The sequence below is a fragment of the Aquila chrysaetos genome, chromosome 5 (assembly GCF_900496995.4).
Source record: "Aquila chrysaetos chrysaetos chromosome 5, bAquChr1.4, whole genome shotgun sequence".
Classification (NCBI taxonomy): domain Eukaryota; kingdom Metazoa; phylum Chordata; class Aves; order Accipitriformes; family Accipitridae; genus Aquila; species Aquila chrysaetos.
The window spans coordinates 71,416,818-71,442,885 of record NC_044008.1 but is presented as its reverse complement, the minus strand read 5'-3'; the positions used below and the strand labels follow the sequence as shown (position 1 = coordinate 71,442,885).

At 44.9% G+C, this 26,068-nt stretch overlaps 2 protein-coding genes across 9 annotated transcripts in view; one reads left to right on the top strand and one right to left on the bottom strand.

The window, feature by feature from the left end:
* Positions 1–26,019, bottom strand: part of LOC115341226 (meteorin-like protein) — a 30,388-nt gene extending 4,369 nt beyond the window's left edge. The window contains exons 1-6 of one of the 6 annotated variants that reach the window (XR_005932448.1): positions 23,777–24,131; positions 22,466–22,875; positions 20,780–20,839; positions 18,087–18,250; positions 5,016–5,109; positions 3,885–4,022 (exon numbers count right to left, since the gene is read on the bottom strand). Coding sequence is in view for 4 of the 6 variants with exons in the window: in XM_030013802.2 (XP_029869662.1) it covers positions 17,934–18,250; positions 20,780–20,839; positions 22,466–22,875; positions 23,777–23,880 (891 nt within the window). In the remaining 2 variants the exon portion in view is untranslated. Of the gene's footprint in view, positions 1–3,884; positions 4,023–5,015; positions 5,110–16,931; positions 18,251–20,779; positions 20,840–22,465; positions 22,876–23,776; positions 24,132–24,165 lie in introns of those variants that run through there. The other 5 variants (XR_005932447.1, XM_030013804.2, XM_030013805.2 and 2 more) reach the window with 5 other exon arrangements.
* On the top strand, positions 777–11,202 carry TRIM25 (tripartite motif containing 25). 3 transcript variants are annotated; one of them, XM_030013789.2, is made up of 9 exons: positions 778–1,511; positions 2,630–2,725; positions 3,658–3,891; positions 4,410–4,566; positions 5,196–5,279; positions 5,686–5,751; positions 6,437–6,463; positions 6,830–6,925; positions 7,634–11,202. In XM_030013789.2, the coding sequence occupies exons 1-9, from the start codon at positions 888–890 to the stop codon at positions 8,164–8,166; spliced, it is 1,917 nt and encodes a 638-aa protein (XP_029869649.1). In that variant the 5' UTR covers positions 778–887; the 3' UTR covers positions 8,167–11,202. The 3 variants fall into 3 exon arrangements, with proteins under 3 accessions (XP_029869650.1, XP_040979597.1, XP_029869649.1); XM_030013790.2 differs by lacking the exon at positions 5,686–5,751 and having other exon boundaries at positions 777–1,511; XM_041123663.1 differs by lacking the exon at positions 6,437–6,463 and having other exon boundaries at positions 777–1,511.
* Positions 26,020–26,068: the final 49 nt, after the last annotated feature.

Below are 26,068 nucleotides of genomic sequence, written 5' to 3'. Positions count from 1 at the left end.
AACCACTATTGCCTCTTTCGGGTGCTTTATATGATTCTTGAATGTTTTTGGGAGTCTCTGAGGACTAATGGCAACACAGAAACCCCACAATTGCCTGCCAATACTTTTTAAACGATGTTAAAAAGAACATCAGCAGTTGTCCACACTACGTGTCCTTTGGCTCCTGGAAATGCAGTTGAGAGCAGACAGCTGCTGCTGCTGCAGACCACCAGGCTCTGTTTAAATTCTTGGAGGATTTGTGCCAGGCTGCTCCGTTTCATCCATGCTGCCAGTGTCAGTGGAGAAGTACGGAGGGCACCAAGGAAGCCCCTGGGACAGACACCAGCAGAGAGGGCAGAGGAGGAAGCAGCAAGAGGCCACTGGAAGAATCTGGAGTCAGGGTAGTTTAAGAGGAACACTTGTGCACGTTGCTATTCAGCATCCAACTTTTCTGCTAGAAACAGCAATTATTCAACAGTTAGATTGAGGAAAAAAGAAGACAATTTGCGGAAGCGTCATCTGTTGAGATGATTTCCGCATTCGCAGTGCCGTGACCCGCATGCTTTACAAACACTGGGTGGACAACAGCTTATGTGACCTCCCCCCGGCAGGTTAACGGTAGCGCCGAGGGAAGCAGCGGGCTGAGCTCACCCCGCCTCCCCGGGGGAAGGCGGCCCCGGGGTGGCGGCGGGGGGAGAAGGCGGCGGCGCCCGCAGCGTCCCGGTCCCGGTCGCGGTCCCGGTCGCGGTCCCGGCGGGCGGAGGCCGGGGCGGGCGGCGGCCCCGGGGGCGGCGGGGTTTGCGGGGCCGCCGCCCCTCCCGCGGGGGCGGGGACGGGGCGCGTAGATTCCCGGAAAGCCGCGGCTCCAGTTTCGTTTCTGGAGCCTCGGGGCAGCGGCAGCCGGGGCGATGGCGGCGCTGGCCCGGTCGCCGTCGGAGCCGGGCCTGGTGGCCCTGGAGGAGGAACTGACCTGCTCCATCTGCCTCTGCCTCTTCAGCAGCCCCGTGACGGTTCCCTGCGGGCACAACTTCTGCGCCTCCTGCCTGGAGCTCTGCTGGGCCGGGCTGTCGGCGAACTTCAGCTGCCCGCAGTGCCGGGCCACCTTCGCGGGCCGGCCGAAGCTGCAGAAGAACACGGTGCTCTGCCGGGTGGTGGAGCAGCTCCAGGGCCGCGCCGGGCTTGGGGCCGCGGAGGAAAAGGAGGAGGAGGAGGAGGAAGCGGCGGGGCGCGGGGCGCAGGCACCCCCCGTCCGCTGCGACAGCTGCCTGCAGGCGCCGGCCGTGCAGACCTGCCTGACCTGCACCGCCTCCTTCTGCTCCGAGCACCTGCGGCCGCACCGCGACAGCCCCGCCTTCCGCGACCACCAGCTCTGCCCGCCCCTGCGCGACCTGCAGCAGCGCAAGTGCCCGCAGCACAACAAGCTCTTCGAGTTCTTCTGCGGCCAGCACGGCAGCTGCATCTGCTCCCTCTGCCTCCTCGGGCACAAGCTGTGTCCCACCAGCCCGCTGCAGGTGGCCAAAGCCAACGCCCAGGTGAGCGGGTGGGGGCACCCCGGAGCTCCCCTTCGCTTCCCCCCCCCCCCCCCCCCCCCGGGGCCTGGTGGGTCCCTGGGTGCCGGGGTCGTGGGCTGTGGAGTGCCGGCGGGGAGGCCGGAGCAAGACTTGCGCTGTGAGTCTCCTGCCTGGCCTCGGCAAACCCTTATCCGCCCTCCAACGCGTGTCTTCGGAGTCATTCCTTGCGTTTTCCTCCCCTCTCCGAGACGGTGCTCCAAGGGTCCGGGAAGGCGCTCTCGTGGAGTCGATTGCCAGCTCCTGGCTTGGGCTGGGCTGACCGGCGAGGCCCCCGCCTCGCTGGGTGTCACCCGCAACCCCGAGCCTCCTCTGCTGCTCGCTGTACGGGGTCCGCTGCGTGGCCTTACCGCAGGCTGACGGAGGGACTGTAGACAGACGTTGCTCTCTGTGTTCTTAAGCAAAGAATTCTAAAAGTAGCCTAGGGAGATCTCTAGCGCGTAGATAAAAGCCAGGAGGAGGTTCTCCACGGGGTGGAAAGGAAGGAAACCTGGCCTTCGTATCTTAGAGCGCAGCTGAAAATCAGAGGGTAGGAGAGTAAAGCACGCTTGAAAAGTTCAGGTGGCCAAACTCCCATCTGTTCGGTGAGCATGTATGCTGCTTACCCTCAGAAGTCCGCCCTGATTTAGCTTAGCAGCATCGTGAACTAAAGGAATACGTAATTCACATCTGAGCAATAAAAGTCTCAATTAAAATGAGAGGGGCAAACAGTAGCGTTAACCTAATGCCCAAAGTCCAACCTGAGAGCTAACGTAAAGTCTATTCTTAGCACTGGGACTGCTGTGCTGATGAAAGCACTTGGTCGTTATCAAGAGAGTGAGTCAACAGCGTGCATCTTGCTGTTAGGAGAGGTGGAGCTGCTGGGAGGGTGCCAGCTCCACAAGCGACACTTGTGCAGGAGAGTACTTTTACATCCTATAAGGTTTAAGGAGCAGTAGGTTTTAAACCAATAGTACTAAATGCTTACAATGGTTATTTAAAACTTTCTGTAAATACGGTTCTTACTCTGGTAAGCGTGACCTGACTGAGAGCAGATACGGCAAATACTTCTCTGAAATACTTTCTGATCTCTTCTATCGAAGTTGGCGCTGAAGAAGAGACTCGTGGAGCTGCATAATCAGAGTGAAAGAGCTACTCGGGCGATGAACACTGTGAAAACAAACCAAAGCCAAGCTGCTGTAAGTGGGTAACTCTGTTCAAAATGCTGTCAGGTTGCTTGGCATACGCTGGCCACTGCGTGTTGTTGATGCTTGTACTCTTGCGACAACGGCTGTAGTATTGAGATTGCGTTGGCAGGAGAAAACGTTATTGGGAAGGAACAGAAAAGAGGCATTTTGGCAGAGCCAGGCAGCTCCGTGGGAGGTGGGAGTAAACCAGCCGTGGTATAAGGGCTTTATACGCGCACGTGCGGACAGACCTGGCTCGTAACGGGGCTCAAACCCATCCTTTCCCATTGCACCGGAAAGCAGGTGTCCATGCAGCCCAAGCTAAAGGATTAGTGAGCTGTAACGGCTGCACCAGTGCTGAAATTTGGGATGGCTCTTCCCCATAAATTCCCCCAACTAATCCTTGCCCTTAGCTGACGGCCGGGGTTGCTGTTTGTGCTGATGGCTGGATCAGGTATGTCTCCCTTGTGCCATCCTTTCTGAACTGAGCGGTAGAGACCAAGAAACTGAAAAGCTGCCAGCGTAGCACTTCTGTGCTCCTCTGGAACATCTCTCGGAGGACCAGGAATAACTTTGTATTAACCAGAGATGCCACATCTCGGAGGCAGCAACAGCTACAGCCATGCGAGTGGGTGCGCGGTGTCCGAGCTCGCGGCGGCACAGCCCCATCCCAGTGCTGGTAACTGCTAGATGGCACGGCTGGCCTGCCCTCTGCCCAGCAGCCCCCGCAGCAGGGGTCTGGAGACCAAGAATTGTCCTGATTCCTTGGGAGTAAACGAGTTTTCTTTCCAAAATACATAGAAATACATAGCTTTTCTATTGCCTGTTTCAAGTAAGCGAAGCCTACGTGTTCCTCAAAGGCTTTCTCGTAGCAGTAGTAAGCAGTACTTTGCCCACAAACTGTTCTTTTGAAACCGGTGTCTGTCTGTTCTTGTCTGCTCCAGGAGACAGCTTCCGAAAAGAAAGATTTGATCAAAAATGAGTTTTTAGAAATTAAAGTTTTAATTGAAGAAAGAGAAACTCAAACCTTGAAAGCAATTGCAGATGAAGAAAAAAGAGTTAGCAATAAGTTTGATTATATTTACGGTGTTCTGGGAAGTAAGAAGAAGGAAATTCAGTCTCTCAGAGATCAGATTGAGATGGCACTGACTGAAGGCGATGACATTCTGTTTTTGAAGGTAATATGTCCTTTAAATGCGAATCCAATTCTTCATGTTTCTAGAATGCAGAATCAGAAAAACCTGCTGTGGTAGTCCTGCTCTCCAGACACTGTCAGTCCAATGGTAATGCAGTCGTGTGCAAGAACCTGCTATAAAAGGATGTACTGATAAGTACACAAGTATCAATGAAAGAGTGCTGAAATGAAGTGGTGTCTGGTAACTCCCCCCAATTCAGCCGCTACCTCTGCCGCAAGCAGAGGGGCCAGTGGGTGAGAGGACTCATCTCCGTGAGGCGTTGCGGCTCTGTGCTGTGACACCGTCTAGCAGGTCTTTCTCGCTGCTTCAGATAACAGTTGAGAATTAATGCGTGTGGGTTGCTGCTGATTTTTGCCATGGGTCATGTCTGACTGTAGCCTTTGCTCCTCTGAATTTGAGATGAATGCACAAACCCCCTCCCATTTAAAGTAACATGGTTGTGTTTTTCTATGTCTGCTACACAAGGTGGTCTGCATGAGATCTTCCATTTGTCATTTCAGAGAGCAGCAGCACTGCAACAAACACCAACAAAAGACGCTTTTGTTCCTTTAATTGAAATGGACCAAAACTTGCTACATTCCACTTACCAGTCTGCCGTTAACCTTAAAGACGTTGTGAAACTTTCAGTAATTCAGTGTAGGGAGAAAAGAGTGGAAGGTACTGTATCACTGGAGAATCATTGGCATTTTCTACCTTGGCTTTGAGCTCAAATGAGGGATCTTCCCCCTCCAATCCAAATATCATTAAAAAAAAATAGTGCAGCAAATACAGTTGTATAATATAAATTATGTCTTCCAACTTCTGCGGTCCTCCATTTCCACACAAAAATGTTAGTCTGGGCTAAACTATGAGAAAAAATGTGCCAGTGTCTCTTCACTTTTATCTGTTCTTGGATAAGCTGATGAGTATCATCATACTATGCCCTTCCGGCACAGCTCAGCCTTTATTCCTTACAGTAATTCATGTTTTTATTATGTAGCAGGGTTGGATGCAGTTAGGATGTGGATTTGAGGGGAGACGTAAAATGCTTTAGAGTGATAGGACTATAGTTACCCAACTGTAAAAGTGCTGATCATGTAAGTGTTGTAGAACAAAGCTCTACTTACTGTGTTAAGCAAAAGTATCTTTTGGACTGCGGCATGGCTATCTTCTATGCAGTTTCCATCTCTGTTGAGTATCACTTAAGTTCTATTCACATAACTGAAAAATAAGATTGAAAAATGTCCTTACTAAAGCATTACTGTTCCTGGCAATACAAACCATAATGTAAAATATCGCTGTTGCAGCAAAACTAACACCTGGGAAAACTAAGACCCCTCCAGCGGCTTCTTCAAACAGAACCTTTGTTGGAAAAAAGCCTCCGGGACCACGTAAGTACTAAAGAACATCATCCCCTCCTAACTATGCTTTTACCATTAACTAAGAATTCAAGCAGTTACCCAAGAGCGGTTTGCTCTAGCAGTGATGCAGTGATTATCTGTAGTGAGCACTTTGGCATGGAAAGGGAGGGTGTTTGGGGCTATTGAGTGATGGATGCCTTGTGAGCTGTAAAGCAGCAAACTGCACAGATAGAATGGTGCGTTAGCCTCAGTGTGCGCCTGTAGTGGTGTCAGCGCAGGCTGTAAAGCAAAGCAGAGCCTCCCCCCACTCTGGTTCTTGCAGGTGTTTTTTTCATTTGTACTAAACATCTGTTGGCTTGTTTGATGGATTTGTGTATATTCAGTCCTGCTTATGAGCTGTTCATGTTCTCTTTTTTTTCTCACCTGCCCTGCCAAGAGCATACCCACAAAGAGAAAATCCTTCACCAGGCTCAAGCAACTTTGCAGGTGGAGGCAGATACCAGTAAGTGGTGATTAACAGCAACCTTACTCAGACATTTTGCTGGCCACGTCTTGCCTACAGTCTAAGGTTGTGGTGATGGAGACAGTCTTTGTGCCATGTTATACTGGGGCCTTTCAGTGTTGTTTTGTCCAAATGCCAGTATTAATGCAGCACTCTAGCCTGTTTGGAAGATCTTCCATATTCTCTTTTTGAAATAAATCCAAGTGTTAAGAAACTACTTCTGTTATTTCCACTGGGCTCTTGACACATGGTCCTTTCCATTCACAAGTCCTGGGTGTGGAGCACTCGGTGGGGTCTGTTGGGGATGCTGGAGTTGAATGGACTCGTAGCTCCTGTTGCAGCACTAGAAGTTCTGTTGTAAAAAGAAAAGGAATACTCTATGTGCTTCATGGGAACAGGCTTATTACCACTTGCCCTAATATGCCACATCCTGGAGTAGAGATGAAGCTCCTTCCAGGCTAATGACCCTGTGAATTAGGAAGCAAATAGTAGGTTGTGCTTCATGTATAGCTTTCCAATATGGGTGTGTTTGTATATGGCTTCAACATGCTGGACTGTCAGCTTAAACTACTGCTGCAGCTTCAGAAGAGCCATGATGATGGTGTTACAGCTGGCATAGTGTATCAGTGGCTTTGCAGTCTCAGTAGAACTCACAGTTCACTTTTTTTTTTTTTTCCCCCTCCAGAGGAGAAAAAGAAACCTGTTAAAGTTGGTGAGTCCAAACTTTCAGCATACTTATTCTAATTTTCATTGACTGCTCTTAAAATGATAAGTAGATGGTCACTAGTGTTGGTGCATTAAGCAAAAGTTCAACTCTTGCTCTGAGAAGGCTCTTACTAGTCACTGTGAGAGTGATCAAGCACGGAAAGAGGTTGCCTAGGGGCAACAGGGGATTTTCAAAACTTGACAAGACAGTGAGCAACCTGAGCTAATATTGAAGTTAGCCCTGCGTGGAGCAGGAGGCTAAACCAGATAACCTCTAGAGGTCCACTCCAACCTGAATGTGTCTGTGATGGTGTGTTAAGCGTGCAGGGTTTCTTCCCAACTGGCCAAACTCTCTTTTCTTCTGTTGACACAGCACCAACCACGGGAACACTAAATGCTGCAGCTGTCGTTTCAACTAAAGAGCTTATTGACAGCTTTCTGAAGAAATCCAGAGAGGAGCTTTTGCAGTGTAAGACACCCAATGTTACATTACTTAAAGATGAACTTTCTGCACTTACTGCACTGGTCTTATGTGCCCTCTGCAGTTATTTGACAAAAATACTTTTGAGGGGTTTTAGTTAGCTTAGTAGGTTATCAACTGGTTGTTACAAATGAAGGAAACTTTTGGAGGAAAAGGAGGCAGGAGGTTTCCAAGTGGTTCTTTTGCCAGATGAATCAAATTTGTCTTTGGTATTCATGTATCTTTACAAAGGTAAATGGAGTTTTCTCAGTAATGACTTTGGTTTCCCCCAAAATGACTGCATTAGGGTAGCCTAGAAATAGGATGTAACGCACTGGATTTTTCTTTGAAATGAAATGCAGGCTTTTATCCGAGCCCATGATGGCTTGCTTAAGATGCTATACCACATGGTATACGATATGGTATACCTTTTGTTGCCAGATCAGCAATCCCCTTCTTCTGCCAGCATATATTTGGGTGGGGAAGGAATCCCATAGGGATGCAGGAAGGAAGGAAACTTGTCCTCCATTTGCCTGCTGTGTAACACAGAGCTGCAGTTGAACCCAGCAGCTATTACTGTGGCCCTAAGAACTGTCTGTGCTGTAGAGGAGAGCAGAGCAGGGAGATAAACACACATAGGAACAAGGGCCTAGGCAGGACAGTATAAATTAAAGTGCTTTGCTCTTCAGGACCTTCAAACGATTCATGTCATTGCAGATGCTGCTAACATCACGCTGGATTACAACACAGCTCATAACAAAGTGATTCTGTCTGAGAGATACACCAGGATGTCTGTCTCGGACATCCCCCAGAATTATAACCACCACCCTCAGCGCTTCATCGATTGTTTCCAAGTGCTGGGGTTCCAGTGCTTCAAAAGAGGCGTCCACTACTGGGAAGTGGAACTGCAGCAGAACAACTTCTGTGGCATTGGCATCTGCTACGGCAGCATGGACCGGCAGGGGCCAGAGAGCCGCCTTGGGAGGAACAGCAGTTCTTGGTGTATTGAGTGGTTTAATTCCAAAATATCGTCTTGGCATAATGATGTTGAAAAGTGCTTACCCAATGTGAAGGCTACCAAGATTGGTGTGCTACTCCACTGCGAGGGAGGGTTTGTGATTTTCATGGCTGTTGGGGAGAAGCATAACTTGATCTATAAATTCAAAACCCAGTTTACTGAAGCCTTGTACCCTGCCTTCTGGTTATTTTCTAGTGGCACTGTTCTCTCTCTCTGCCAAATGAAACAGTAAGGTCTTGTATCTGAACTTAGTTCGCCTAAGCACTTGCATGCAGATAATCAGTCCTGCAGCAACTGTTTGTATGTCTTAGTTTAAGAAGTCTCAAAGATTGTTTGAGATGAAAATTATTAACTCTTTTAAGCTGTTTGGGAAATCTGCTGATTCTTTGGTCTGAATTGCTAAAGCCTTGAGATAGTGATTTAGTAAAATGTTGATGATGGTAAAAACTACAATGAAAAGTTTTGCGGAGACCTTGATTGTCCTTCTAAAAGCAAAGTTGTGACATGAACCATTGTTAAATGTCTTCAATAGCTGCTGTGGCTCCTGTGGTTTGCTGTAAAGGATGCCCAGAATTAATTTTCAGGTCTAAATGTGTTTCACAGGTAGCAATAACCCCTTTGAGAGTGAAACAGGAAGAAATCTGTGACAAATTCAGGTTCCAGGCTTTGAGGTAGGTCTCAGTGTTGCCTTTTTCTCTATACACAGACTGTTATCCATAGTCAGGATTTGCGATACACATGTTCTCAGTGTATGACTCCATGAGATGGTACAGAATGAACTGTTAAATTCAGTAAGTTCAGGTCTTATGATGCTAAGTTATAAAAGCCAATATGACAAATCTCATCAGAATGGAAATGCAGAGACTTTTAGAGTTGATGGATAAGAAATGGTGTCAGAATCACCAGGAAATAAATTACATTGACTCAGAGACTGGAATACGCCAGAGAGTCTTCAGGAAGACATCCTGCAGAGCAGTAGTGTGCACCCTGTAATAATATAGTTTGTGGGATGAAGCATTCTGTCTCATGTTCTGACCCAGAACATGCTTCACATCTTCACACTGAAGGCTCTTCAGTGGTTTTTTATGTGCTGAGGAGTTCAGGGAGTGCATTTTTGGCTTGCATAGGGAGCATAAATGAGCTGTTCACTTAAAGCAGGGTCTCCTGTCATAAAGCTTTTCCTCTTTGTGAGGCAGGATGTTGTCTGCTGGTGTATCTTTAGTTGTTCAGGTAGTAGAAACTGGATTTCCTACATGTTATTGGGACTCTGATTTGAGGAGTCTCAAGACACTGTGCACAGTACCTAGAAAATGCTGTTTCCTCTGCGCGAAGGCTGTGGGCAGACAGGTGAGTCTTTCGAAACATGCAGGGAATTAGCTCAAAGGAGAATATACATCCATTCCCACTGGGATGGATTTTTAATTCTCTTGGTCTTCTTTGCTTTGGGTTGTGGTATGTTTTCGGAAGTCCTCGCCACGTACAGAGGAATCTGTACTTCTGCATTTCTTACAACTTTAAAACAAACAGTAGGCAATCAAGGTATTTGGATCTCATAGTTATTGGGCCTGTATCTTGTTGATGCCTCTGGACTTGCTATGCTAGCTCTTGCTTCTTGCGGTAGCCCGTGAAGAACAGGGAAGCTTACATAAGAGAATTCCTGGACTTGGATTTGTAAAACTCCCCCTTATGGGAGTTGGTGAAATAAAACACAAAGCTACGGCTGGCAGCTTGGAAGGGAATTGCTAGAAGGCTCAAAAGAACCTCTGTGACTACGTTTCACGTTAGCCAAAGCGCTTTAGAGAAAGACTTGCAGGAATTCAGGCTTGGTGTCTCTATTTTTACTTGGTTTGTAAACTCTTAGTATTTTGTCAAGGATAGCATATGTCTGATAAGATGCTTCCATTTCTTTGGCCAGAATAGCATATGGAATTAATGGTGGACCTAAAAGTGCCATGGCTGTCTTTGGAGTAGTTGTACTATCTCAAGGGTGCCACCTTTCCAAAGCACAGTCAGCACTAAAACTACCAAACTAAGCAGAACACTTCAAAAGGTGCAGAAGGGGGCTGTGTCCTGCTAGGAGCCATCAATGAATGCAAAACTTTTTTTCTGCACTTCCAGTTTTTCTGCAGTGAGGGACAAGAGCAATTTCCTCTGAGAAATCCTGTCCCTTTAGCTGCTTGGCTGTGCCACAGGGCTGCAGATCCACTCAGCAGGGTGCTGAAGGGGTACTCTGTCCCCTTGTTCATGGGGAAAAAAGTGCTCTGGTGGTTTGTGCAGTGGAGAAAGTCCATGTTTTCTATTGCTTACTTGACTTTAAAAGGGTGTTAATATTAACCTCCAAGTCTATGGGCTTCTTTAGCCATCATCTGGAGCGATACTCGAGCTCTTATTGCACCATGTTGGACAAGGCTGGATTCTTTAAATGTGTCATTGGTATATGACCAACAGTATATAACGCATTAGGTGTTCTGGATTACCACAGGCAGTGAAACAAGCCTGCCGCTGTATTCCTGATTCTCTTTTTTGGTTGTTTTCTTTTGTGCTATGAATGACTAGAAATGATAGAATGAGTTTCTGTTGATTTGGAATGAAGTGAGAAATGTGTAACTGAATTGCTGCACTTCTGAAAACTTACTTTGGTTAGCTTCAGATATCTTGGATATATCGAAACATTGGGGTGATACTAGTTACAGCATGATAAAAGATGGTTCAAAAGCCTCTTCAACACAACTGAAGTGTTTTTACTCAGCCAGTAACTATCAGAGCTGTACTGGTTTTAAACAAAATGTAGATACAAGCATGTGGTTTAATTACACTTCTCTTTTTAATACTATAAAGAACCCAACTTATCCAGTCTAGAAAAAAGACTAATTCTGGTGTTAATAAAGTCATGAGGATGTGGAATGATTCACATATTAATAATGTACAACTGCCTACTGAAAATACATTAATCAGTTTAAATTTAATCCTTTCTTCAGTTAAACACGAGTAAAATACTGTAATTAGAAGAAGAAATGCTTATGTAATTGTAAACCTGTTGATTGTACTGATATATCAGCCATGTACTTCAATATGTATACTATATGTTATTTCATATAGATGTGTCAGCTAGACATCCTTGTCAGGGCACTAGACATAGATTTTATGCCATCTGTTTTATGACTGTGCCTGTAACTGTTTTGGAAGTTGACTGTCATTGATCTTTTCAGCTGTAAGGTGAATTAATTGTGGTATTTTGAATTCAGTAAATATTCATGGTAAACCCTAACTCTAAATGTTTTGTTCTGTGCTCAAAGTTGAAGCAAGCAGTAAGGAAAGCAGAAATAAAGATGCTATAGCATACAAATAACAGGTCTTTTACTACATAACTCAGAGTTATACAAGAACTGGGGAAGAAAGAAAAGAAGGAGTGCTGCATAGGCTGTGGTATCCTCTGGACTGTCAAATGCCATCCTAAACTGTCTCCTTCACCTGAGCTATGCACCCTTTACCAGTAATGTTGCATCCTAGCCGAGGATGAGGGGAGCATCCTATCCAGTAAATGAAACTGGAGACCTTTTCGGGTAAGCAAAAACATGGTCATCAGCTGGGGGAAGATGAATGACTAAGGAGTCAGTATGTGCAATGGGATTGCTTAAAAAAGCCTTAGGTGATGTCCAGCATCTGCCAGCTTAAGTTATATCTGGAAGCAGCAATAGGTGATGATTCCTAATGTTACTCGGTGAAATCAAACTCAAGGGCATGTGGTTTGCAAGCTGCTGCCTCGCTATATGGCCAGTGGAAAGCAGCTCCACAGGGAGCTGCTCTTGTGTCTCAACAGACTTTTAAAAATTAGTCAAAACAAAGACACCCATAAAACAAGTTACAAATTGACTTTTCCACTTGAAGTTCTACAGATGAGTTGTTAGGCTGATGAAGGTTTTGGGGAATAAAACCTCCAAAGAGCTCCCAGAGAGTCAGACTGGTATTGCTTGATCAGCAGTGGCAGGTAGTACAAAAACTAGGAAAAAAAAAAATCCTCATCTTCACTAACTACTTGTCCCATGATGTCCCTGGGATTAAGAAGTCAGTTAGGTCTGCCAAAGACAGACAAATATAGATATTTTGAGCCTGCATAAACTTGACTGTGACTGCAGCCTGGGTCTTGGGCAGGTACTGAAACCCCAGAGAAGTCAGCATGCTCATTATTCATACAAGGTCTGTTTTCTTACTTGCTAATGTAATTTCCCCTTGATTTAGCTTTGTGATCACTTTTTCACAGCAAAAGGAACAATACACTTGGACTCCAAATCATATTCTCTGGGAACATACGTAAAAACGTTTATCAGATGTTTCCTAATACTTGTTTCTCTTCCAAAAATAAAACTGTATTTGGCTAGTGTTTAACAGACCATGTTTCTATACCCAGTTCTCTGACTGCCTCCCATCTCTTCCCCCCTTCCTAATTCCTTCCCAATTGAGTGGCTGCTACTTCTCCAATAATGTCAGTTAAAAACATGTCACGGTGTGGTCATTGTATGACTCCTATTCAAAGTTCATGTCATTTAGACTTTCATTGGCAGCTATTTTGTTCCATTAAAAAGTTCAAGACAGCAATTTGTGAATCTTGCTCAGCCAAGTAGAACTGTGGAAAAAAAGGAGTTATTTCAAAAGTCAATTAATTGCAGTCTGTCAGAGTGCTCCTCATTCAGTTTTTTTCCAGGCCTTGTCATGGGCTCACATCTGTCAGCCCTGTGTTTCCCAGGCTGCTATCGGATGCCGTTACATTGAAAATAATGGGTTTATTCACACCATTTATTGGACTTTGTGTGGTAGACACATATGTATATCATTTTACGGTGTAACAATTCAATTTACATAAAATATAGGCAATTATGTGAGTCTGGCCAAAGCACTAAGGGAGGCTGGGAGGAGCCACCATTAAAATAATAAAAGCTAATTGAAAAGAGGCAGATAATTTAGGTGAAAATACCATCATGAGCAATTCTTGATCCTGAATTAGTTCAACAGAACGTTAAGGAGGCAAGTTAGTTGTATTTTGTCTGTGTTTGTATTAAACTCCTTAATGTTTTTCAATGTAAGAAAAGAATTTGTACTTCTTACAGCACCTATGTTCGATTTTAAAAATCAATTAGTTCTTGGTGGAGGAAGAAAGGGGTTTTTTGCTTTAGGGTTAGGTTTTCCCCCTAATTCAGAGAGAGTTTCCACATTTGTCTGTAACGGAATTTTGTGCCCTAGAAGTCTGATCCTGCAAATCCTACTTTTATTCTCCTGACTGCAACAAGGTAATTCATGTAGGGTTGCATTTATATGAAGTTGAATACAAAGTTTTAGATCAGATTATCAGCAACACTTTTCAGTTAAGTGTAACAGTTTTTCTTCTGGAGTCAGGAATATCATTCTTGTAAAAGTAAATCTCCTAGGATTCAAGTTAAGCGCATTCATTTTGCGTGAAACTGATACTCAAGCAGTTTGGCTATCCTTAATCTTGGCTCTGTAATAGGTAAGGACGTTACAATTTTGCTGTAACTGCTCAAGTTCATAGTGAAGAGGACTGTTGCTTTGTGGCACGCTGTAACGATTGGTCTGACAGCAGACCTGGAGCCCCCCATATTACCTGTTGGCCCCCGATTCATTTCAGGTACTTGCCTATGATTGGCAGTGAAAGTATTCCTTTAACTAGTGAGATATTATTTCCCTGAAGATAGAGCAATGGCTTTCTGAAACATTACTAGAATTATATCCTGAAACAAAATTATAAATATGTTAAGTATGACTGTACTGATTACAGGAGCATGAATTACATATCTCTAAACTATCACTGCAGCGTACTGAAACCAAAACTCATCACTTTGAAATGAAGAAAAGCATTTAGAAATACTAGAAATACTCTTAACTCTGACTCTCCATGACTATTTTGGAAGCCTTGCTAGATTTCAACAGAATGAGATCAAGACCATTAAAAAGGGAGAAAAGATAGACTCTTGGTCAAGGACAGAAAAAGAGAAAAAATAATTCCTCCTCCCATGTTGAAGTTAAGCATTCAAATCTCGGTGCAGAATTAGCTCCTAGGAGAGGTGTTAAAACACGGGCTCTCTCACTGACAGCAGAAGGTATTAAATACTTGAGTCAGTGGCAAAACTCAGCATAAACCCTGAGTTCAAGACTTCAGTGTGCAGCTCCTGTGCCTTCCCGCTAGAACTCTCAAGATCTCTGAAAGCCACCCCTTTGCCATTTCATGCTGTGACGGAAGACCTATCGTTCTACTTTGTTATACAAACAGGGTTCTTATCCTTTTGTTTGAGACAAAAGTTGAGCTTACATTTCAGCAAAAAATGCTGAAACATTTACCTTAAAAATAATAATAGAATTGGAGAAAGTGAGTGAATGAGTCAAACCTCTAACAAAGGGAATAAGCCTGTATTCATGTAATTAATTTCCTATGGAATGGTGTGTTGAAAATTCAGTGCATTTGAAACTGCACAGAAAAGGCAAGGTAGACATGAGGAAAAGACCAGCTGCATTCAAAAAGGGCCAAATCCACTCTGGTGTAAGCAGGCAAAACCTCATTCAAATCAGTCAAGAAGACTTAGCCCACAGTGTTTATTCACAAACCTTTACCTCGTGGTGTTGGTCCAGTCACTCAAAGACTCATTAGAGATTCTTGCAGCTCTTTTGTCTTTCAGCGAATGGGGGAAACATCCTGTCTCTCTTTTGATTCTCTATCTACACATCAGGCACAAGTCCAGCAAAGAACAAATTATTAAGTGCATAAAGAGCCCTGCTGCTTTATGAAATGTTACAGATCAGAAGGATTATGGAAAAGGCTTCACCTCCTTCCTGGAAGAGGCTGAAAGACTTAAGCTTGCAGTGCCGAAGGCAAAAATGTTCAATATGCTTTCCTCAGTAGAGGTACTTCATTGGGTTAAATTCAACCACAGTAGAGAAAGATGATCACTTGTTTGCTTGCAGTTGTTCACAAATGTGTTTTCACTATAACTTCGGTCCCCCCTTTCCCCATACCAGGTCTAACTCAAATCTTAAAGCTGGCACCCAAATTCCACCAAGAATTGTCTCTCATTGCCTCAACTCTCCATATATGGAACAGCGATAGTATTTAACCCCTTCTGACCCAATTTTCCTGTATGCAGAGTTGGACAAACTGATCCCCAAAAAAACCATGAAGGTGAACATGAAGATAATTTTGGCATCCTTACTTTGGTTTTAGGTACCTATTCCCTGAATACATGAATCACTGTGATTTGGTAAGGCTGCCTGGCCCTATTTATCCATCTTGAAAGGAAGAAAATCCACAGAATTTTTGAGAAACAATTGAATGAAGAGCTTGTTTAGTGCCATAAAAGATGCTTTCTCTTCTATATGATTCTTGAGCATAGAATGACAAACTCCTGGGATGCAGAACTTCCTGTAATAGATCTCTGGAACCATACTGATTATGTCTCTTTTAGGATGTCAAGGACTCTTTTGAAAGGTTTTATCATCTACGGAGAGACCAAGCAACAGAACAGATCTTCCATGTAAGATTACTGCTTTATGGAAGATGCTGACTCTAACCATTAAGCAGGAATTATGGTCAGCTGTAGCTTAAACTCCTTGTTGCTGTTCTTCACCTCTCAGTCCACCTTTCTGTCTTTATAAATTGGCTTCATTTTTGCTGGTTTGAATGCTTCATGCCCTCAATACAATTGGTCTCTACCCGTTCTTTTGCAAGGGGGGGGGCAAATAAAGCAGCGTGGGTGAACTCGGGATACGTTCAATGACATACATATTGAAGCAGTGGGCATTACAAGCTGCTTGCATAATATGTTTTGTCTCTCTCTGTTCAACCTCTTGCTGTCCGAGAAGACTAAAATGAGCACGTAAATGCAACCGTTGGCTCCTACTGTACATAAACTAACACAGCCAGTGCAAGGAAGATTACTCCCCTTTAGCTTTTATTCTACTGTGGCTAAAGAAAGGACTCTATGGTTCAGTTAGAAACTACATGAGGTAAGATGCCAGGGGAAGAAACATTGCTTGCTGCCCTTGAAACTAAGTACTTGGAAAACCACAATATCACCCTAGGCTGACAGAGCTTAAGACATCAGGAGACAAAATTAAAATGCCCTGACCTAACCACAGTTCCTTGCTGTAATAATGGATGTCCACATTGTCACACTAATAAAGTCACTGAAATTAAAGAGCGTATGACCTGATCTTATGTTACTCTTCAACTACTTCACTACTTTTCCACTGATTCAAATTTTCTATCTTATCCCAATGGAAACACTAGCTGCTTTGCCCCACTGTTACTCATGTTTGTATCTAAACATCTTCAGTCTGGATGTTGGAAGAAATTTGGACCAAATGTAAACAGCAGTAGCACTACTGATTTTAGCACAGCAGAAATTTTTTTGAGTGTGGGCCCTCTATACATTACACGTTTTCCCCAGAAAAGTCAGAGTATTTGTTTAAAATCTGAAACAAATGAAAACAAAAAGATTTTCTCCAAAAAAGCTTTTTACCCCACCACTTGGAAACATTCAGGTACCTCTACTAGTTACTGGTATCATGGTAGTTATCTCAACTCTATGCAATATAGGGAGATTACGGTCAAATAGAATTAATATTTCCAACACCCACAATCTCTAACAAGCTCTTCATTATTCTCACTGATTGCAATGATTTCAGGTTGCTCATTGCGAGGCTGACAAGTCCACAGGGCTGTGAATTACATCACCAGATCACGTGGGTTTTTAAGCATGTTGTTTCACTTCACACTAGGTTATCTTAGTTTTTCAACCACTCATTCACTAAACTACTTATTTGCTCTAAAAAGAACACACTATTTCAAACGGATGATGCTCTATGAAAGCAAATATTAATTATTACATTAATGCTACAAGAAATGGCTAAGGCCCCTTTAAAAGGCAAACCCCCCCACAAGTCTGACATATACAAATATACAAAATAAGAAGAAATGCAGTACCTCCGATCTATACTAACAGAACATATTTTATCTCATAGTTACAGTGCAAATAACAACCAAAGACGAGTATTCCATTTAAAATCTCAAATACAGCATTGATCTCCAGCTCTCAAAACCCAAGTACTCAGATATCCCTGTACATTCTCCAATACTTTACAACGGCCAGTTCACTTCGGTCTTTCCTGTTGTGTACTAAACAATAACTAAAGCTAGTTGTGGGCCCAGTACTACAAATACCAAATATTACACTCTCACACAGACAATGCTACAACTAGAACTTTTGATCATTTCAATGCATTTCCCAAACACCTTTTCTCATCTGGTAGTGATACAGCGTTAGTGTTCATATTAGCTAAAGTGCAGTATATCCCTCATTGGCCTGTTTGCACGGGCACAAAATCAGAGGCCGTCAACTGTGCAGAAATCAACAGAGTGCTGCAGAATTGTATCAGCTGTGATTTTGCCCCAGAGGGTTAGTTAATCTCTCTGCTAACATGCAGAAGGCAAAAAACCTGGCAAACCTGTCAATTGCCTGAAAGTTTAGTAACTATGGCTAAGACTATAGTTAGCATTCATTTAAAAAACCCCAAAACCAACCAAACAAAAACCAAAGGAGCCATTTGGAAGGGAAATCAAGTAGAGATGGGGGAAGAGAGAAAAAAACCTAGACAAGAAGCACATAGTAGGTACATGGAGCAAAAGACATTAGAGAGAATTTTGTAATACTGACCACAAGCTGCTTTCTAACCACAAAAAAGACAACCCTTTCAAAATTCAGAGTTATTTTGTGAGGCAAAGAAGATGTGAAGGAGAAATTAATGCAGCTAATGCAAATGTGGATTAAAAGTCAGAGTTTTCAGGGCTCACAGAGCCATTATCTTCAGGAAATTCTCCAGGCTCCAGTTTTGGTGAAATTGTTAGCTTTAGTCCTTGGTTTTAACCCTACTTCAGACTCTGTATCCAAAAACTGTGCTGAAGTTTTTCAACTCTCAACTCCAGTGTCACTCCTGTCAGTCGAGCTGAAACTCACATGGGTTGGCTCCTCTTTCTCTGGCAGCCCGGTAAATGGACATGAAATCTTTAAACCGAGGAGCACAGCCCAACCAAGCTTCGCCAAAATGTTCATTTCCAGTGAAAAGGAAATCTCCACCTCCCTTCTTCACCTTGCATTGCAGCAGGGTTCGTATAGGGCCTCGCCATTCACCACTTGCTTCGTCCTGCTGGAAAATTCTGTTTTTCTGCCTGTAGACTTTCTGGACGCTGACATCAACCTGTGACATGTGGTTCTCTGAATCGTGGGAAACATTTCGGATAGATCCTTTCACCACTAGATGTGAAGAAGACAGTAGTTGGTTATGAAGCAGCAGGTAAGTAGTTCAGGTATTAGGAGTTCACTGAATGAAATAATTGGAGAAACAGGTTTGTTGTGCAGTTTGTAAGCCTACCACCTACAGGTGGACACATTTCTCAGCTTACACTGCATCCTTTAGACAGAGGATCCCTACACAAATAGTGCTATGTGTTTGGAAGCATGCTTTGTGACTACGCACATCAGCTACATCTGAGGAGAAAGCATGTAACTTGCTTGATAATGCAAAGCAGCAGTAAAGGATAAAAAAGCACATGAAAAGAGGTCAGCTCAGAGACTCAGTTTTTTCAGTCTATATTCCAAAATGATGACTGTCACAGACTACATCCTTCCTGTCTCCATTGGACTCTGAAGTTTTCCTTTGACAGCAGTAACAGAGGTTGATCCAAGAAGAATTAGAATATGATTTGATTGGAAAAAATAAAAGCTTGTTAAATGCTTTTCATTTAAAGGTTTGGCATTTTCTCCCTCAGGAAATGGCATTCAACTGTCCATCAAAAGACACTTTGGGAGCTGATGAACAACGTGCAGAACTTTTAAAGTGGCTTTATCTGAAGCCCTATTTAAAAATCACATAGCACACATGTACCTCCTTTCCCCAAAGTGATCCTACCTGTTTTCTGGGAATGAAAGCATAACAAGCCATAGTCTTTCTGACTGAAAGCATCCTTTGCATCAACTGTACAGAGAATGAAACATCCCATCTGACAGGTGTTTGCTGTCCCGAAGCCATCTTTCTCATTTCTCACTGCCCCCATTTTTCACAGCAATCAATTATTTGTCTATTAACTAAATGAATTTCAATCCCATACCCAGAGAAGGCTCAGAAAGAAACATGCCACCATTCGAGCCAAGAGATCTTGAGCAAATGAGAGGTTACCAATGCAACGGGAACATAACCATGCTTCTGCCACAAAACTCATTCATTCAGGTACGGAGAACTCAACAACCCAAGAGGCAGAAAAAGCTTATTTCTAAAGTTTCTGAGAACTTCCTCATTTCATTCAATTTCCAAGGGAATCCAGAATTTCGTGTAACAGATGTCTCTGTTTTCTGTCTCCCTCTTTGTATGATCATTTTTAATCAGATGCAGTCAAGTCTATTGACAAGCTATAATGCACTTGTTCCTGGTGCTCCAAGTTGCTCCTGCGCTGCTCGGGGCCTAGTGACTGAAGACCTCCATCTTAAGAATAACTATAAAGCCCCTATTCACTCCCAGTGCCATTTACACTTTCATTAGCAGCTATTTTCTCTAATCAAAAAAGTTGATGATAGCGATTTGTGAGCCTAGGGCAAGGAAGTCAGGCCATAAATAGAGTCAGTTCAAAGGGCTATTTCTTCTGCTCTGTTGCTGCTGTGAGTGTAAGTGCCCCCCATTGTGTGCCTGGGCCTCCACATCTGTCAGTCTCTGGTCTTTCAGGCAGTGCAGAGGGACAGCACCTCGCATGGGAACTGATAACTTCATCAAATAGAAACAATGCGCTGGATTGCATCAATTAATTTAGAAGAAGAAGAAAAATTACTAGCTAAGGAGCACTCTAAGGGAAGCATGCTCTACGCTCTGTTTTTGTATTCGCACAATGCTGTTGGCATTTGATTTTATCGGTAGCCTTGAAGCATGGCAACCCCTAGTAGGAAAGCAATAATTTGGTGGGGTTTTTTTTAAATGTTGAATAGGGGTAAATATCGCTCATAGTTTTATTTCTTTACATAGGTACATTTACAGCAATGTAATTGTTGCTATGTGGAGAGGCAGCTCTACCGTCTGATCTATTGGACAAAATCAAAGAGGTACAAACTTTCATACGCAAATCTATGGGAATAAAATGAACAAATCGTGATAGAGAGAAAAAGAAAAAAATTATATTGCATTATTAAGTAGAGAAAATGGAAAAAGCTTTTAATGTACCATCCAATCAGTATTTCTCATCTTATGGAATATTAACTGCTCTGTTTTCTCATAAAGCATGAAACCTAATGAGTATGGCACTGAAGGAAGTTTAAATCACCTGAAATCCTTAGTTAAGTTAAAACAACTCACTACCTCTGTAGAAAAAGAACTAGGAAGCATGCAAATTGTGAGGGAAGAGAGAGGGCATATTCATCATTGGGGAAAAAAACAAACCCAACAATGGATGAAGGTAATAAAAAGGAGCATACGAAGCACGTATAACCTGTGTGTATGTGTGTCTACATGTGACTGCTACATGTGAGAGCCAGCAGCACACTTGTGAGAATTACTTTCAGTTCGGTTTTAGATTGTAACCTTTCTACCTGCAGGAAATAAGGACCTTGAAAGAAAGCTTCTCCCTTCTAGGTCTCATTCCGCCCCCCCCCCCCCCCCCCCTTCAAATTCTCTCTCACACAGCTAGTTTCTTTCTCGGATCGGAGAGCACAGTCATGCCATTATTTTAAGAAAAGCAGCAAATAAATCCAAACAATCAATACATAATTAAAGGCAGATTTACTTCCCTTTAGTCAGCTTACCAAAATCACTGCTGCAAATGGCCATAAGAAGTTCCATGTTGTCACAAGGACGGCACATAGCTAGAAAAAAAAGAACACTTAGTTACTTATAATACTATACTATATCTCATTGCTAAAGAACTGGTGAATTATGAGAGGAAATGGGGCAGAACTACTAGCTTAAAGAGCATTATAATCAGATGCAAACAAAAATTCTTGTTATGCAAATAAAACCAAAGGAAAGAAATAAACACAGAGGGTTTGTAAGAGTCATTGAGTGACAACAGGGCCTGATAGCACGTAATCCCTGGAACAACTGATGAAGCATGCAAAAAATACAGCAGAAAACACAGCACCTGGCACATACCTCCCCTCTATCATTTTTCAACCTTTTCAAATTTGGTTCTGTTTTGACAGAAAGAGGGGAAGGTCCTCCTATATTACTTGTAGATTACAAAATACAAGAATAAAGACAAGCATCTAGATGCGTGCTGGGAGCTACAATGACTTCAGACAATTTGCAGCTCCAGAGCCAGGGAATACTCCAGTATTGCCAACTGAAAGATCAGTAATCCAGCATGGATGTGGTTGAATTTTATTGCAAGTGTGGGGGAGCAGCATAAGTCATTCAATATATTAGCGATAAAAGAAAACACCCCACATCACATCTGAAGCCTTCATGAGTCTAACACCAGGTCGTAGGGTTCACCGAATCCTTCAGGCTCTGTTCCCCCATAAACGTAATTTGTTATCCACACATTGGTATATACCCCGTTTGTTACCAAAAGCTCCTGTCTTGAGTACTGGGCAGTCAAGACAGTGATCCTATTAAGCACTTCCTAAAATAAGCACGTTCCCTGAGTTAATACCACGAAGCTCCAGCAAACAGCAAAGCCGCACCTTGAGCAGGTTAACGAAGAGGAGAGGACAACCCAAAAGTACTACAGTTGCTCTTCTTATTTAACCTCTCCATTTTAAGGGCAGCTTCTTGCCATTGCAACATGGCTTGAATACTCCCCTTTTTAACAGGAGGTTTGCCCAGGGTATTCTTTATTGGGGCAGCAAGGATGTAACAGCAACAGTAGGTGGGTCCTGATCTTTCAGAACTGGGATGGATAAGAGCCCTCTTCAGCCTCAGTGCTCCTTGGATACATAAACGTGTGTGTATGTGTGCGGATAAGTGTTATTAGGTACAGGATTATGTTGGTGTAAGAATAGGAAAGAAAGGTAAATGAAGTTTCAAGCAATTTAGACAGCTAATCCTGTTTTCAAAAGATCATTTTAATTTCCAGCAACCCTCTTGAGGCCTTGGGTTCCTGATGAATTTAAATCCCTTCTGAACATGGGATTTAGGCTCCTATAACCCACTCAGGCATTCTCAGTTATGGTACCGCCAGGGGCTGGGGACACCCACGATCACAGTGCATACGTCCAGGACCAAGCTGGCTGCTAACGGAGAGACAGAGTTTCTCTTTACATTGCAGTGTTCCCTCCTGTGCTTACAGGATGCCCCTCACGGTGGAAATCTGAAAACATACCGCACCCACCGAAGACTCAGCGAGCTGGCAGAAAGACCTCCCTTGCAATGACAAACCCCTCAGCCAAAACAGCTTCTGTCACTAGGGACACACTGGCAAAGTCAATGGGTATCGGATGCCACCTTGGATCTCCCCCACAGCGGAGCCCCGAGGCCGGCCCTGCTCTTACCTTCGACCAGTGCCATCTTTTTGAATTCGGGGCCAGCAGCACCCTGGTTGGTCAGCAGCTCATACTGGAAGCTGGCCGCCCGGCGGCTGATGTCCCTCTGCGGGCTGGCCTGCAGGAAGAGGGCCACTCGTTGCGGCGTGTGGGCGCTGAAGCAAGACACGTGGTGGGGTCGAGCCCCTTCTGCCTCGCTTACCACCAGGTGCAGCTGCCCAGCACGTTCCACGTAGATGCTGGCACCCTGGAAGTCACTGGCAGGCTTGATGCAGACAGTGGTGTGCCGGGCGCTGGAGAGGTTGGGCTCCAGAACGACACGCAGGGCTCGCGCTGGGTACATCCATTCCAGGGAGCCCTCGGTGCAACGCAGATGGACCTGCTCCACCGCACGGGAACGGGGCTCCCAGCTCAAACCGCTGCCAAGACAATACCATCAGTCCGTCACTAACGATATCCACGGCACAGGCAGAACAGCCCAGCAGTTGCTGCCGTGCTGGCTGCCCAGAGACACAGGTCCGGCTCCCACCCTCCGACTCTATCCTAATGACTCTTAAGTTAACTTTCTCCAGCTGGGTTGCCTTCCCTCCCTCACCTCCCACCAGGGACAGGATCGCTCACACCTGGTGCTGCACCAGGGAGCACGGAAAGGAGCCTCAGTCCCTTTTGCCTACCTGCAGACCCGTGCTTGGATGCCTGCAGCATCCAGGAAAATGACAGAGGGAAACTTCTCTCTGCTAAAACAGCAGCAAAAACTTTCTGTGCGATAGGACCAGGCAGTGCTCAGCTCTCTGGAAAATCCCGCCTGCAGGTGGGTAGGGGTGAGAGCCACTGACTCGCAGCAGGAGCTGCCCCGAGAGTACTGATGTTACATCTGAAAAATTTGGCTTAAAAGGCTGAATTTCTAAAATTATTTTTAACGTTTCCCATAAGAGTTCATGAAGAAAACGTTTGTAGTCAAAGCAGGCCGTGCTGGCCCTGCTCCTGAGCTCTTCCTCAAGCTGGTGCAATTCCACTGCTTTCGGAAAAGTTACTTTTGCTGATGTCGCTTCGGAAAATCAAGTCCGTAACAGCAGAATTGAGTAAAAGACGGAGACAACAAAACGCAGAGGAAAGGGTCGTAGTTTTTGAGAAAGCCCCGCTGCCTATTTTCCTGTCAAAAGTCACAGAAGACAAACCGCCCGCAAGGCGCAGCAGCCGCCCTCCTCGGCCGGACCCGGCCCTTCCCTTCCCGCACCCAACGGGAGAGACCCCCCCCCCCCCCCCCCCTTCCCGCCTCAGGCAGCTTAACGGCCCCCCCCCGGCCCGTTACCCGCCTACCTGCCCCTCCAGCTGCAGTAGTCGGCGGCTCCCGGGCGCTGCCCGCCGCCCGCCAGCAGCAGCAGGAGGGCCAGGAGGCTGGGCGAGCCTCGCTCCGCGGCCATGCCGGGCCCGCCCGGCGCAGAGAGGCCGCGCTGGGCCGCGGGCCGGGCTATAAGGGCGGGAGGGAGGGAGGAGGGGGATGCCGGGGACCGGCCGCTTCCCCCCCCCCCCGTCCTCCTCCCCTTCACCACAGGGGCCCCCCCCCCCGGCCCCGGGTCGCTCAGCGAGCGGCTGCAGGTCCCTCGGCAGTGCCACAAAGAGGGGACACCCCCCCAAAAAAAAAAAGAGGAGGTGGTGGTGGTGGGGGACACGACGGTACCACCGCCCCAGCGTTTCTGTTTTCTTACCGCTGCCTACATCGCATGGGCCCGGCGGCCCCCCCTTGGTCTTTAAAAGATTTAAGCGTGATGAATAACAGTTTCTCATCGCAGTTTAGGAACCAACAAAAATCGTGTCAGCGTAATCAAAGCAAACATGGAATGATTGATGGAAATTCAATAGTTCTAACTTCTGCTTTCCCGAGTACCTTTCAGGGGTCCGCGCACAAGAAAGCACAAGGGCCTGCAATTATCATGCTAAAAGCCGGGCTGTGCCTGCCAATAATTAGATTTCTATATGCATTGCCCTTTCCATATTTTCAATGAACGACACGGGGAGCTGCTCTTTTGCAGGTCTGAGAGAGCCGGGCTCTTTTCTGCAGCTCTTAAGCGTGGAATCGGGATTTTGCAGCAGGCCGGGGACAATGGCCCTCGGCGCTGCTGGGTGGCACAGGCGAAGATCCGCAGGGCATTGTTCCCCCTCAGAGCGACAGCGCCCACGGTCACCACGACTCTCCGGCCATCTGTTACCTTGTGGTTAGCAGCGTGTTCTCACATTGCCTACAGATGCACAAGGGAAGAGAAGCAGAGTTTGTCCGTCACATTTCTGCGATTAGGGCTTTTGCTTAAGAGGAAAATGTATTTGCTAGAGGAGATACCCTGAAATCAGAGTTTGAGCCCTCAAGTGCCTAACACTGGACCCCCTGAATCTTATTTGGACTTCCACGCAACCGCTTTACTTTTCATTCACTAGATATTTTACATTTTTACTTTTATTATCAAAAGACAGAATTTCAGTCTTACACTGTTCTAAGATCCCCTGTTCTTCCCCACACGTACCTGCGGTGCGACTTCTTGCACAACTTTAGGCTAAAGTCTGGCTCAAGTTGGTGCTCTGCACGGTTCACTCCAACAGTTCTAAAAACATTTAAAAATGCATTAAACCTAGATCTTGTATTAACATCAGTGCCAGTGATCCTCAAAGCTCTGTGAAACTATTGTCTTACATCTAAGAAAAAACCTGCTGAATACCTATGCTCTGACCCCATCTTGAATGGAAAACAACACAGAAATAGTCTTTAAAAGGTTTGATTGTGGCATAATACAGGAGCTAAGAGGCCAGAGCCCATTCTCTCTTTTGTGCAAATGAGATCGGGGAACAGAGGAGAGGACTTGGGGAGGGAGCTGACACAATGATTAAGTGGCCACATAGGAAGATTTATTCACTTCCAAAAGCCCAAACCAACCCATCTGCTGCCATCAGGAGAAAGCATTGAGCCACTTGATCTCTGAACACCCTCCAGCAGCAGCACTTCCCCTGTCTGTGGAAAGCCCTGCGTGTATTGTGCTGACTTGTGCTCAGCAGCCCTCCTCCCTCCAGTTTATATTAACACCACACAACACCAAAACATCTCCCATTAAAACTCTTACTTAGAAATTGCTCTTTACAGATAAGAAAGTTGTAGGCTTATTTCCCCCTTAGACTAAATAAAGAGTGTGCATCACAAACCATTTTAAGATGCCGAATCACTGACATTGGCGAGAAGGAATGATTTAGATCTCTCATCTTACTATTGAAGCCTGGGGTTTTTAAACCATTTTGAACATATCTCTTACAAAGCCATACAAACTCAGCTTTTCCCCAGGGGTGAATACCTCGAGGAGAAGGATGAACCAGAAGTGGGCAAGCAGCTGCTGAGACATCTTTGTAAGTTACCAAACAGAATTAGTTTTAGCTCTGAATGACATTACCGTGTTGTCTAGAATTTTTTCCATGTATCTGAGGTTTGAAACGCTTGGATTTTGCAGCAGGGATCTCAGGCAGAAGCATGGCTGCAGCGTTCAACAAAATACAAATCTGTTCTCAAAATGACCAAGCTTATCATACTGCAGCCTTCTAAAAGCCAGGCAGTTATCATCATCACTAGGTTGT

Excerpts from the sequence above, each read along its gene's own strand:
- TRIM25 (XM_030013789.2), top strand. The coding sequence starts at position 888 with ATGGCGGCGCTGGCCCGGTCGCCGTCGGAGCCGGGCCTGGTGGCCCTG. Across the intron at positions 5,280-5,685 it reads AAAAAAGCCTCCGGGACCAC|AGCATACCCACAAAGAGAAA; the intron begins GTAAGTACTAAA and ends TGCCCTGCCAAG. Across the intron at positions 5,752-6,436 it reads GCAGGTGGAGGCAGATACCA|AGGAGAAAAAGAAACCTGTT; the intron begins GTAAGTGGTGAT and ends TTCCCCCTCCAG.